General features: G+C 38.8%; 1 protein-coding gene across 3 annotated transcripts in view; it reads left to right on the forward strand.

The window, feature by feature from the left end:
- Positions 1-14,237, forward strand: part of TIAM2 (TIAM Rac1 associated GEF 2) — a 303,128-nt gene that overhangs the window by 271,033 nt on the left and 17,858 nt on the right. For all 3 annotated transcript variants that reach the window (XM_060241093.1, XM_060241102.1, XM_060241110.1), the window contains 2 exons: positions 6,542-6,715; positions 13,244-13,312. In XM_060241093.1, the coding sequence (XP_060097076.1) occupies positions 6,542-6,715; positions 13,244-13,312 (243 nt within the window). The remainder of the gene's footprint in view (positions 1-6,541; positions 6,716-13,243; positions 13,313-14,237) is intronic.

Consider the following 14,237-nt stretch of genomic DNA (forward strand, 5'->3'; position numbering starts at 1 on the left):
CCCAACAAACTCTTATTTATGTCCGATCCACCCCTCTGGTTTCGGGCCTTAAAGGTTGATGCCAGAACCTTGAACTTGGTCTGGTACTTCACCTGGAGCCAGTGCAGTTCACACAGCACAGGTAGAAAGTGTGCTGTTTGCAGGATTCCCATAAGGACCTGTACCACTGCATTTTGGACTAGTGGGGAGTTTCCAGGAGTTTCTCAAGGGTAGCCCTACATAGAGTGAGTTACAGTAGTCTAATCTGTAGGTGACTGTTGTGTGGATTACTGTGGCTAAATCAGCAAGACAGGTTGGGGGCCAGTTGCCTGACCTGGCGTAGCTGGAAAAACACTAATCTGGCAACATTTGTGATCTGGGCCTCCATTGATAAGGAGGCATCCAGAATCACAGTTGGTACTGGTATCAGGGGCACACTGTCAAGAGCTGGGAGTTGGCACTCCAAGCCTGAATCCCCCCCACCCGCAACCTCTGAACCTCCATCTTATTTGGATTCAATCTCAGCTGGCTCTGTTTTAACAATTTCACCATGGCTTCCAGCCCTTCAGCCAAGTTTGAAGGGGCAGTATACATCCATCTGCCCATCAAAAGATAAAGCCTAAATCTTTGCACCAGTTGGGTGAGAGGGTGCATGTAGATGTTAAACAACATTGGAGAGAGAATTGCCCTAGTGTCATTCTCTGTCCATGACCTTGAATAAAAGAGTAAACCACTCCAAGACCATCCCACAAGCTCCTACATTGGTGAGGCAGTGGATCAAAAGATCCTGATCTACTGTGTTGAATACTGCTGTAAGATAAAATAATAACAACAGCGCCTCGATCCAGCTGCTTGTGGAGGTCATCTGTGAGGGTGACCAGTGCCGTCTCCATCACATGGCAATGGAAGAAGAAGTCAGACTGGAATAATGATTAAATTTTTCAAGCACATTTCATAATTATGCCTTGTACAGAAAAGAACAGGAATTCCCAGTCTAAACAATGTGACGCAAAAGGAGAATAGGGGAAGTTGATGACAGTCAAATTGAAAGGAAGCAGACACACCAGCCCCACATAGGAAGATTGGCAAAGAAGTCCCTAAAAGCAATGAATGAGAGCTAACGGAATATTAGAGAAAGGGAGAGTTAAAAAATGGCAGTTGGGCATTGGCTGCTGGGAATTTGAGAGGGAAGAGAGTATGTCAGATTGAGGGAAACTGAAGAAGAGCTGCTTAGAGTGGGCTGAAAATAGTCATTTTGTAACCAAGTATCTTAATTGCAGGAATAGGACCACACTTCAAAAGTTCAGTGAAAGCAAAACATCATCACTTCTAACACTTTTTTTCAGTGTTAATACCATAACTGAAAGTTTACTTCTTGTTCTGTTTAACCCTATTGGCTGCATGTCTAAGGGAAAGAAACACAATTCGATATCTCGAGGTGTGTTTATATAATATAGGATATGAATTAATGGTGGCAGTGTGTGAATGCAACTGTGTTTGAGCCCCAGTCCCAATAATTCTGTGTGACTAAAGGGCCTGTTATTAGAGCGGGATGGGCTGCCTTGTCTGTTGATACTTATGTGCGTGAGAGAACTTGAGAGGTAAAAGGGTCAAGATTCTAAATATTTTAAAAGACAAGAAGGCTGGTGAATGTGATTGCCTATGTGTTGCCCAGAACCTGGGGGAGTGAGAGAGAAAAAAAGTTTGCTGGGGGTGGTTGGCACTCTGTGTGAGTGAGAAGGGGTATCACAGCAACTTCTGCAGAGAACCACTTGAGACAGATTACAAAAAATTACCAAAGATTAATAAAACAAAACAAAGGCAAGCAACAGTTTAAAACAACCAGATGGCAGTGTTAAATCCATAAAAATTAATAACAACAGAAAGATCAAACAGAAACTAAAGCACAAACAAAATAAAAACAAAAGCAGGGCCAGTTAAGCAGAATATCTACAGGCTATTAATAAAAGTGATAAAATGGCCTTTTCCCCAAGGAGGTCTTCACTTCACATTGAACTAGCGCTCGCTGCACTGGTATTTGCCTGACAGTTACTCAGCTACCCTTTCAGAGCTACCTTGTTTTCCCTTCTGCTCTGCAACTGTGCCCCCCCCCCCAGGGTTATGGTGCTCTGGGATGTGACATGGTTTGAGATATAAAGATTTAATTGGTTTGTAGGATGGTAAGGAATGAAAATGCAAGATAAAAGAGGATATGCTGGTAGAGGGACTGGAGTTTTAGCTTGTTCCATTGTTCGACCACTACCTTCTCAAGGCATTGATGCTACAAAGGAGTGGGGGCTTAATTAAAACAGTCCTCTCATGGATCAACTACTTTATGGAATGCCCTTGGGGATTTTACAATCTTAGTTGATAGTTCTGTTGAGGCAGCCAGGAATGGGGGACGGGCCCTGAAAGGGAAGGGAAGCTCCTTGGAACTATCAATATGGTACTCCTCTTTGACTTCGCCAGGCCTGAGGCACAGCTGGGGCATTTTGGTTCATTGTGGAGCTAGCTGAATGGAAGATAGAAGTGTGACACTGGTAAAAATAGAGTGACACTGGTGGGAAAACCCTATTTCTCAGTTACCATTGCATCAGCTAACTTCTGCTGAGTATTTTGGCACTTGCTGACTTCAAAGTCTGAGCCTTTAAATAGTCTGGATCTGACAGTTATTTGTGATGCTTTTGCAAAGCAAACTGTGGTTATTTAATTCTGTAATTCAAGTCCAATTGTATTGTTGGTTGGATATTTTTGTTCGTCTGTTTTATATCCTATAATCCACCTTGAGTCCCAAAGAGAAAGGTGTCAGAACTGGAAGAACTCCAAACGAGGCCCAAGACTTGTTGCAAAGTATAGGCATTTATTGGGAACTACAGAGCTGAAGGTACAGGATAACACTGATGCCGAAAGTTAGCATTGGATACACTTTATGCGGTTTGGCGACAACAATAAAACAATCTTTCACACGGCGAGAGACAACGGTCTGTTTCCCAGGGCTTGTTATCAGTAAGGGAGGATGGAGTCCTGCTGAGAAAGACTGACCGGCTCGGCTTCAAAGAGCCACCTGCAGATGTTGACCAGAGGCTATCTGTCACCCTTCAGTGATCACAGTTTGTTTGAAATGCACAGAGATGTTAGTTAGTTGCTGGAACAAGGTTGCATGGGTTAGTGCTTGATTACAATATGGAGTCACATAGGCTAACAGCATATAGGAAGGTTACCAGTTCTGACAAAAGGTGGACTATAAATAAATAAAATGAAGACTCCATTCAGCACTGAGTCATAAAACAGCCACAATTAATACTTAACTTTAGGAAGTGGAATTGATAGCAGTTTTAGATCTTCCACTAAGACAAACTATTAAATTAAGCACTCGGAAGACTGAGAAATCGTGAGTTTATAAGCAGCTCTCAGAAGGAGGAGTAAGATAGTTGGAATAAAACATTATGCCATGCTAAAGCTATGAAAATAGGGCGTGTAAACATTTTGCCACCTTCTGCATGTCAAGGTACCAGACTGGATACTTTCCTTCCCTGGCCATGCCTGTTTCCTCTTTCCCTAATTCTCCTTTTGAGTAAGCCCTTCCTCTTAAGAAGGCCTTTACTCCCTCCCCCTGAGGTCCTCTGCTCCATGGAGAGCTAATTCTGATAGGCTTCCTTTCTGACAGTCCCACCCTTGCTATTGCCACCCCACCTGGCTCTTTCTCTCAGCCCAGCCACTGGGCTGCTACCTTCCTTAAGACTGTGCCCATGTTCCACCCCTTCTCTCCTGGTGATAGGGAGCTATGGGTTGTGTGACAGTTCCATAACAGAAGGTCACAATATAAATGTAAACACATTTAAATCTGTAGTAGCAGTACATGCATAAAGCATCTTTGGGGTGCTTTTAGTGTCATGACCTTGTTATGTCCTCTGTTTAATACTGTGGCAGTACTCAGTGTTGTATATCTTCTCAGTGCAGGATCTGGATAATACAAATGGACAGTAAACTGAGATAGATAGGCTTTGGGTAACTTAAAGCGCTCTTGAAGTTCTTCAACTATCAAATACCATTACTGGATTCTCTGTATTAGTAGAAAATTCACTTTGTTTCTGCAAACTGAAAATGTTACAGTTTTTACTTTTAAAGTATTGTGTGACCTACAGTTGATTACATATCTCTTAAGTATTATTATGGGTCTTTTAACTTTGAAGGAGCTAAAATAAAGAGGTAAAGCTTTCAACCCTGGATATCTACAAAAACAGCCATTATGAAAAGGCTGTTAAAATTATAGCTTGAGCATGATGTAATTAAGAACTAAATTGGATTTTTTGGATTAAAAAAATAGAGTCTAGTTGGAGACTAAATTAACCACTATTCATACTGTTTTTGAACATTTAAATTATTCTTTTATAAGATTGCCTTTAGAAAACTATAAATCTAAGTTATAAGGCAAAATTTAGTGTGAACATATACAGGCAGAAGCTTGTAACATGTATATAAATTTTTCTGTTATAATGCTGTAACTATTCCATGTAACATATTCCATGTTGATTACCTCTGGATCTTTTACATATTGCAATTCTGACTTTTGCCCATATTTTTCTGCTGACTAGCTGGTGTCCTTGGTTAAATAGTTGTTCTTAGGGAATCTACATCATTTGCATGAACCAGTGTGGTATTGTGTTAAGAGCGGCAGACTCTAATCTGGAGAAACTATAGTGGGGAGGGATTTGACTTAACCTGAAGCTGCTTTTGCAGCCTGGGGCTGGGAGGTGGGGGGGGGGGGTAGAGGCCAGCTCCATGCTGGCTGCATAGTCCTTTGAGGATGAGGCTCAGTGGCACCTGACCAGCACATCACACTGCCTGGGCTGGCCTGGAGGAGGGCTCTGGGCAGACCAGAGCTTGAATGCCTGTTTGTCCCTCCCACACACACCTCCAATCAGCTATTTAAACACTCCACCACCTTCCAGTTCCTCATGGCTTTCCCTCCTGCAGTTGGTTGTTATGATTTTCCATTCAGTTATTTAATTGTTGATTTTACTGTCACATATTGAGTGGAAGTTTGGGCACTGGGATGGATCCTTTTGCAGAGGGATTTTTAGGGTGGAGCCATTCATGCCCTGCTCGAGGACTGTCAGCTGGCTATCACCACAAGGTGACAAGGGAACCTTTGCTGCAGCTGGTGCCCATGTGGTTCTTGGGGGCTTGCCATTCCATGGGCCGACCCTCCCGTAGGCAGGTTGAAGGAGGATGGTGATGTTAGGCAGTAGACAGGTTGCCTGATCTGGATCTGTCCCTATGCTGTACCAATGACCCTGCATTGTAACCAATAAACCTGTGGACTGTTTTCAAGAAGAAGAAGAAGACTGCAGATTTATACCCCTCCCTTCTCTCTGAATCTGAGACTCAGAGCAGCTTACAATCTCCTATATCTTCTCCCCCCACAACAGACACCCTGTGAGGTAGGTGGGGCTGAGAGGACACTCACAGCAGCTGCCTTTTCAAGGACTACTCCTGCAATAGCTATGGCTAACCCAAGGCTATTCATAGAATCATAGAGTTGGAAGGGACCTCTAGGGTCATCTAGTCCAACCCCTTGCACAATGCAGGAAACTCACAAACACTTCCCCCTAAATTCACAGGATCTCCATTGCTGTCAGATGGCCATCTAGCCTCTGTTTAAAAACCTCAGCTATAAGTGGAAGAGTGGGGAATCAAACCTGGTTCTCCCAGTTAAAAATCCACACACTTAACTACTACACCAAACTGGTTCTCACAAGTGGTGCATTGCTGTACTTCTTCCTCACCCTTGCCTCCCCACTTCTTGTCCTTGGGTCTACAACTGGATTCATTTCCCTACTCCTCCACATGAAGCCTGCTGGGTGACCTTGGGCCAGTCACAGGCCTCTCAGCCCTGCCTACCCCATAAGAAGCCACTTTGGGATTCCTTAAGATAGAGAAAAGTGAGGTATAAAATCTACTTTTTTCTTCTTTTGCATTGTGTTCTGTGGTGACTGAATCATTGAAAGTAAAATCAGGAATAAAGGACTTACAACCTAAACTCTTTCAAAAATTCTTCCTCTAAGTATTCCTAAAATACATGTCTGAGTCACTACATGAAAACATGAAACCATTTTCATCTTTCTGAATAAACAAAAAGAATTAATACTTAAAATAACCAGACTTTTTTTTTCCCCAGAAAGTTCTAGCCACAGACTTGAAATCTCTGTTTTTTTCTGTTTAATGCTCTTATAAATGCTAATTCCAGCTACTGAATACATGTCTGTAGCTGTACTTTTTTGTTAGAAATATCAGCACTAGCACAGAAGAAATATGACAGTTTTAACATGCATAAACATACTGCTAGGGAAATGCACATTAGCTTAGAATATATACTTCTGTGGATATCTTAAGTACATTAATATTCTAAGTATTTTGTGGTTTGCATCTTAAATAATTTATATCACAACCCAGTGTATGTCCATTACAAATCTAAGGCCATTTGACATTATTTCCTTTGGGAGGATTATAAAGGAGTCTGTGCATTTGTAAACAGAATATATATTTTTTCAACCTGCAGAGCACTGAACAGATTTCAGCATTGTGTCCAAATTTCCATGAAGCCCAGGTAAACAATATGGAAGGATTAAAGGAAGGGCCTCCTTTAAAACAATTGTCACGACAACTTACAGATGCAGACAGACTTAGAAAGGTCATCCAAGAACTTATGGACACCGAGAAATCATACGTAAAGGTAATAAGAATATTTTGCATTGTAGCCATCTTTTCCCCTACAGTGTTTATTTAATTGGTATAATCTATTTTCCACTGTGTTTTATGAGCCATGCCACATATTAACTGGTGGTGTTTACTTTTTATGTGAAATTCCATCACCTTATGGATATCCCCAGATGAAAAGCAAAAACCCAAGATTTTCTTTGCCGTCTCCCCATTTTCCTTAAGCAGGCCTTTCTGTGTGAACAAAAATTTTATTTTGCAATATATTGAAAAGTATTCTACTATCAAATCTAAATATAGTTCATCAATACATTACACAATTTCTTACCCCTCCCACCCTCCAAATTGTGACCTCCGCCGGTATACAACACAAATTAAAAACCTTTTAAAAGTAAAAATTCACATATATAGAATCTTAACTAAAAGTTATTATTCACTTAACTTTATCTTAATGCCAATATAACTACTATTTTTATTCTTTTACTCATTACTTACTTTTTAATCCTCAATATTACAGATTTAATCAGATAACCATAATCTATTCTTCTTTGCACTTTTAAAAATTCAATTATTACTTGTTAAACATTAAACATATATTTCATAGTCCTTAAATCATCACTAAAAATTATTCAAATCTTAATCTTATTTTAACTCACATAAATTTACTATATAAACTCAGCTACTTATATTTCGCTACTAAAACGGTACTCAGTAATCACAGTCCTTTTTCTCTTTTAGAGTTCAGTTAATATTATCAAAAACCACTAAATGTCTCTTTATCTTCCATTGCATCTCCACATAGTTTTGAAATTTATTCCAATCTTTAAAGTTCTCCAAATTATATTCTTTTAAGATTCTAGTAAGTTTGTCCATTTCACTCCAGTTAAGAACCTTTAAGACCCAGTCCCACTTATCAGGTATTTTGTCTTGCTTCCTCATTTGCACATACAATGTTCTTGCAGCTGAAAGCAAATATCACAACAATGTCCTATCTTGCTTCGGAAAGCTTTCTATTTGTAATCCCACCAGAAAAAACATCCGGTGCTTTCTTGACATTATAACCCAAGATTTTCAATATCTCTTGTTGAATCATAGACCAAAATTGTTTTGCCTTCTCACAAGTCCACCACATGTGGTAAAAAGAACTTTGCTGTTTTTTACACTTCCAATACCTATCCAAAACGTTATTGTTCATTTTTGCTAGTTTTTTAGGTGTCATGTACCATCTATACAGCATTTTTAAACAGTTCTCTTTTATGTTATAGCACATTGATATTTTCATAGAGTTCTTCCCATGTCTCCATTTGTATTTCTTTGTTAAAATTTATTGCCCACTTAATCATTTGAGGTTTTACCACCTCCTCTTCTGTAGACCATTTCAGTAATAGCTTATAGATCCTTGAAATCAATTTTTCATTTTCACCCAACAGCACTTTCTCCATTTCTGCTTTTTCACATCTTATACCTGTACTCCTGATATCTTTCTCTACCAAGCTTTTAATTTGTAAAAATTGAAACCAATCAAATTTATCTTTTAGCTCTTTCACCGAGTTCATTTCTATTTTGCCTCCATGAAATTTTAGCAGTTGCTCATAGGTAACCCATTTCTCTTCCTGTGAACTTTGAGACAGCTTTATGACTTCAGTTGGCACTATCCAAAGCAGTTTCCTCTCATCACCATATTTACTATATTTTTTCCAGGTATTCAACAAAGTCCCCCTTATATACTGTAATGGTGTGAAAAAAAACCCATCCAACTTTTCCTTCCCATAGTACATATATGCATGCCAACTAAAAACATTTCCATGGCCTTCTAATACCAATAGCTTTTTGTCATCAAAGTCATCCAGTCCTTAATCCAAACCAAACAAACTGATCATGGTATAACAATAAATCAGGTACTTGAAAGCCTCCTCTTTCTTTGCATCTGTCAGAATTTTCATCTTAATTCTTGGTTTTTTACCCGCCCAAATAAATTCTGAAATCTTTCTTTGTCAGAGATGGAATTGTTTCTTATCTTTCACTATTGGAATAGTCTGAAAGAAAAACATACCTGGTAATTCTTGGTAGAACATTCATTTTAATTACAGATATCCTCCCCAACATGGATAAATTCAATTTATTCCACTTTAGCATATCCCCTTCAATTTTATGCCAGAGCTTTTCATAATTGTTCTTGTATAGATCAATGTTCCTCATTGTAATCTCCACACCCAAATACTTTACTTTTGACATGACTTCACAACCAGTAGCATTTTGTAACTCCTTCTGTTTACATGATGACAAATTTTTACTAAGGATTTTAGATTTTTCATTATTAATATAAAAGCCTACTAGCTCACCAAACTCTTTAATTTTTTTCAACAACAAAGGTGTTACTTGTAATGGATTTTCATTGATAAACATCACGTCATATGCAAATGTTCTATATTTGTAGGAAAAACCTTTCAACTTCAGACCCTCTATCTCATTATCTTCATCAATTTGAGTCAGTAAGACCTCAAGTGACATTATAAACAACAGTGGAGATAGAGGGCAGCCTTGTCTTGTACCTTTGCTGATTATCATTTGTTCAGTCAAATCATCATTCACACAAAGTTTGGCTTGTTGTTCTGTATAAATTGCTTTAATCATCCTTATAAAATCAGCTCCTAATTCCATTTTTTCCATCACTGCAAACAAAAAATCCCAATTAAGATTATCAAAGGCTTTTTCTGCATCCGCAAAAAATAAAGCCACCTCTTTTTCTGGGTGTTTTTCATAGTACTCTACAATGTCTATTACTGTTCTAATATTATCTCTTATTTGCCTTCTGGGGAGAAATCCTGCTTGTTCCTGTTGAATAGAAATGTTCAAATGCTGTTTGAGTTGTTCTGCTAGAATTCTAGCAGATATTTTATAATCATTATTCAGTAGTGAAATCGGTCTATAGTTTTTAACATTCGTGGAATCTCTTTCCTGTTTCGGTATAAGTGAAATTACAGCTTCTTTCCATGTATTTGGTATCCTCCCCTCTTGCCTGATACAGTTCATCAATTTTTGAAGTTTGGGTACTAATACTTCTGTCAAAACTTTATAAAATTTTACTGAAAAACCGTCAGGACCCGGAGCTTTACCTACTTTCATTGAACAAATTGCTGCTTCACTTTCCATTTTCTCAATTGAATCATTCAAATTTTTTTCCATGCTTTCACTTAAAGGTTTCACTTTTATTCTTTGCAAATAGGCCTCAATTTCCTCTTTATTCCCTTTTAATTCCGGCTTGATCTAAAATTTCTTTACCATCTGAAATAATTTTATTTATAAATTTCTTCTCTCTTTTCTTCTTTAATTGCCAGGCCAGATACTTCCCTGGTATGTTAGAGCCTTCAAAAGACTTCTGCTGCAACCTTTTTAAGTTCCACTCCACTTCCTTATTCAATAGGTGTCTCAGTTGGTTCTGTAGAATTGTAATCTCTCACAATATTTTTTTCTTCCCAGGTCTTTTCTTCAGGTAATTTTCTTTTCTGCCTATTTCTATTTGTAAGTCCTTCATTTGTTTTTCTTTAGCTCTTTTATCTTTATTATTCAGTGAAATTAGTATTCCTACCGTAACAGCTTTGTATGCATCCCATACGGTCTGAATTTTAACATCTTGATCTTCATTCATTTGGAAGAAAGCTTTAGTTTCTTTTTCCAGAGACTTCACTACTTCAACTTTTTGCAGCAAATCTTCATTTAGTCTCCATCTTCTACACTATTTCACTCATTTTGCTAACCACAGTAATGGATTGTGGTCTGCACCTATTTTCGGAAGAATCTCTTTTTTTATTAGTAATAAGTCCCAGGTCCTTCATAGACCATATCATATCAATTCTTGAGAAAGTGTCATGCCTTGCTGAGAAAAAAGTATAATCTTGTACTTTAGGATTGAACTCTCTCCAAATATCTTCCAAACTTTGTTGCTTTACTAATTCAAAAAAAGACTTTGGCAACTTGCCATCTTTATTCTTTTTATTTCCAGATCTGTCCAAAGAGTTCTTAATAGTTCCATTAAAGTCTCCCATTAACATTACATGCTCATAAGTCAAGTTGCTCATGGTCAAGTTGCTGCAAAATGTCTTTGAAAAAAGCATCTTTCGCCCCATTAGGGGCATATAGTCCCAGTAACAATGTCTTTTTCTCATTAATAAACACCTCCACCGCAATATATCTGCCTTCATTGTCTTTAAAAACCAATTTCGGCTCCAGTTCTTTTTTAATATAAAAAAACCACTCCCTTTTTTTTATCTTTTGCTGGCGAGAAAAATTCTTCTCCCAAAGCTTTGTTCCATAAAAATTTGTAATCCAATTGCTTAATATGTACTTCTTGTAGATAAATTATATTACATTTCTGCTTTTTAATCCAAGGAAAAATTGCCTTTCTTTTTTGAGGTGAGTTAAATCCATTTACATTCCAAGAGATTAATTTGTAATCCATAATGGTTTTTACAATTATTCTGTACCCTCGAAATCTTTATTGCCCACCAAAAATTCATTCATGCCTTCAGTGTCCACTATTGTTTTTCTCAGTCTATTATACTGAAAGCTGAGACCTTCAGGTAAAATCCATCTATATCTTATGCCCTTCTCTCTTAGCTTGTCAGTCAGTTTCTTGAATTGCTTTCTGTCACTGATGACCTTTCTCGGCAATTCCTTCATGATTCTCACTCTGCTTTCCTCTACAACCACTGGGCTACTAAACTGCTTGGTTAAGATCCTTCCCACCACATCCCTTGTAGTAAATTTCACTACCACGTCCCTGGGTAGCTTGCGCTTTCTGGCAGATTCTAAGTTGAGCCTATATATATAGTTACACATACGTTCCACCTCAACTGGGTCTTCTTCCAGAAATTCAGCCAAAATTGTAGCCATATACTTCTTCAAATCCTCTTGGTCAGCCTCTGGGACTTCCCTTAGATGAATCATATTCTCCATCAACTTTCAGTCTTGCAATATTGCTTTATCCTGCAATTTCTTAATAGTAGCATCTTGGTCTTTTATTTTAACTTCAATCTCTTCAGGGTTTTTTGCTGTTGCTTGAGACTCTTTTTTAAGTTCCTCAATCTCCTCCTTAAATTCTTTCTTTACTTCTTCAGCACTAGAGTTGATTTCTTTGGTTATTTCTTTAATTAATTTCTTTTCACTGCCCATTATTAATTCCTTCATTGCCTTTAATAATCTTGTTTCCATAGCGTCCAATTGTTTTTGGACTTGTTTAGACATTTTCCCTTCTTCTACTGAGGCTGCTCTTAAACGTGTAACTCTAGATCCCAGCTTCTGATCAGACATTACTGTCTGCCCATTGCTTAAAATGGAATCTTAGTTGGTCTCACCAATCCACAATCCAATGGTTGCATTCAATAGACTGGAGCCTGCCCTTTCCAGCAAGGCCAAAATCGCCGTTCTAGGAGCCTCCTAGCGCCGGATATTAATTTTTAACGTTCTTAAATTCCCCCAAATGGCAGCCACGATGTTTTCAAGCCTCTGTTTTAAAAAGTTTTCCATTTTCCCCTAGGGCTTAGTCTTTATTTCCAAATATATAGTCCAAACTGTTTTGCCATTTGAGGATGATTTGTGTTGGTTTTAAACGTTTTTATAATCCAAATCCAGTTTATTTTTAATAAAACTTTGGCCTTTCTATAATGGCCTCCGATGATTCTCTGTGGTTCCTGGTTCTGGAATATACCCGGATGTTTGGAGGTTCCTCTTCTTTCGCCACTTGCTTCCTGACTCTCTGGCAATGAAGTCCCGTTCTCTATTATTGTAAATCTCACGATACTGGAAGGAGTCGTCACTTCCTGCTTCGTCATGACAGTCTGCAGCTTTGTTATGGCTGGGTTTTTTTTTCAAAGCCACAAAAATTCCAAATAGCAAGTATTTTTCTGCACTTTACTGCTTTCTCTTAGCTCCAAAAATTCCACCTTTACCCCCTTCCACTTCTCCTTAATTTCTTACTTTGACAAATAGTTCTGGATCTTAGCACTTTTCTTTAAACAGTCTTAATTTGCTTCCTGAGTGATAGATAAGAATCTTTTACCTTAGCACTGTCTAATCTTGCTCATACAGTCCAGTTTTCCTTCAGAAGTTATTATAGTCTATAGAAGGCTGGAACCTTGATGAGTTTAAGTCAATTCAATGACTCCAGAGATGGTTTGTAGATGATGGGATGCAATCTCTCATCGGGGGTTCTTCAAAGCCAAAAAAACCCCCCCTCCTGGGGTCTCTCATCAGCCAAGGTCTCTCCCCTCGAGATAACAAGCATGTCCTAGACAAGTTCCTTTACTGGAAACAGGTAGACAGCAGGCATTAAAATGCCTTTTATGTCCAAAACAAAGAACTCGTACTGCCCCTCTGTGAGAGACAGATCAGCTCACCATGTTCCAACCCCAGAAGCCCCTTTAAGCAGGCCTTTCAATCCTTTGTCATCCAACTGCCTCTATGGCTGGTTTACTATAAATAATAATTTTGAAGAAACCTTTTCTCATGCTAATGTGGTGTTGTGAAATGTTTGTTATCCTTACAGGATCTGAGTTGCCTCTTTGAATTATACTTGGAGCCTCTTCAGAGTGAGACCTTTCTCACACAGGATGAGGTAAGGAAGTATTTGGATTTTTAAAACTTGCTTGACAATCTGTTGCAATACTCCACTGCGACAGACATGAAAGAAAAAAGACCCTTTGGCAAGACTGCAGCTGTTTCCATAGAGGCTGTTTGCCCTGGGATCAATGCTATTAGAAAGTGCCCCCCCCCCCACTTATCCACAGCATCATAGTGCATTTGTGTACCACCCCTCTCACTTTCCACTGATCTTTCCCAATTCTGATGTGCTCCAAAGTCTGGGCATGACTGTAGCAAAGCCTTGGTTTGTTGTGGACAGAGGCAGATTTTCCAGTCCTGGCTACTTGGCATTCCCCACCACTGGGTGTTTGGGCTTTTTAAAAAATCAGCAACTGGATAGTGTTATATTGAAAATACCATAATAACATGTGTAACAAGATTTTTGGATTTCCAACTTTAATCTTTTAAAAGTAAGTTTCCAGCTTCTTTCATTTTAAGAGACGAGATATATTTCTGCTATAAAAGGGGCTAGTGGTGCAGAAGATGATGGTACCATACCCAAGCTATCCCAATCTTGTCAGATCTCAGAAACTAAGCAGGGTCAGCCTTGGCTAGTATTTGGATGGGAGACCTCCAAGGAATACCAGGGTTGTGATGCAGAGCCAGGCAATGGCATACCACCTCTGAACATCTCTTGCCTTGGAAACCCTATGGGATTGCCATAAGTCAGCTGTGACTCACTGGCACTCTCCACCACCTCCATGAAAGAGATTAGACACATGAAAAAAAGAAAATCGATAACTTGTTATACATACTGTTATAATAAGCCAGGCTAGCTTAATCTTGCCAGATCTCAGAAGCTAAGCAAGATCTGCCTGGTAAGTACTTGGATGAGAGAACTCCAAGGAAGTTTAGGGTCACTATGCAGAGGCAGGCAATGGCAAACCACCTGTTTGTCT

The sequence above is a fragment of the Heteronotia binoei genome, chromosome 1, assembly GCF_032191835.1.
Source record: "Heteronotia binoei isolate CCM8104 ecotype False Entrance Well chromosome 1, APGP_CSIRO_Hbin_v1, whole genome shotgun sequence".
Classification (NCBI taxonomy): domain Eukaryota; kingdom Metazoa; phylum Chordata; class Lepidosauria; order Squamata; family Gekkonidae; genus Heteronotia; species Heteronotia binoei.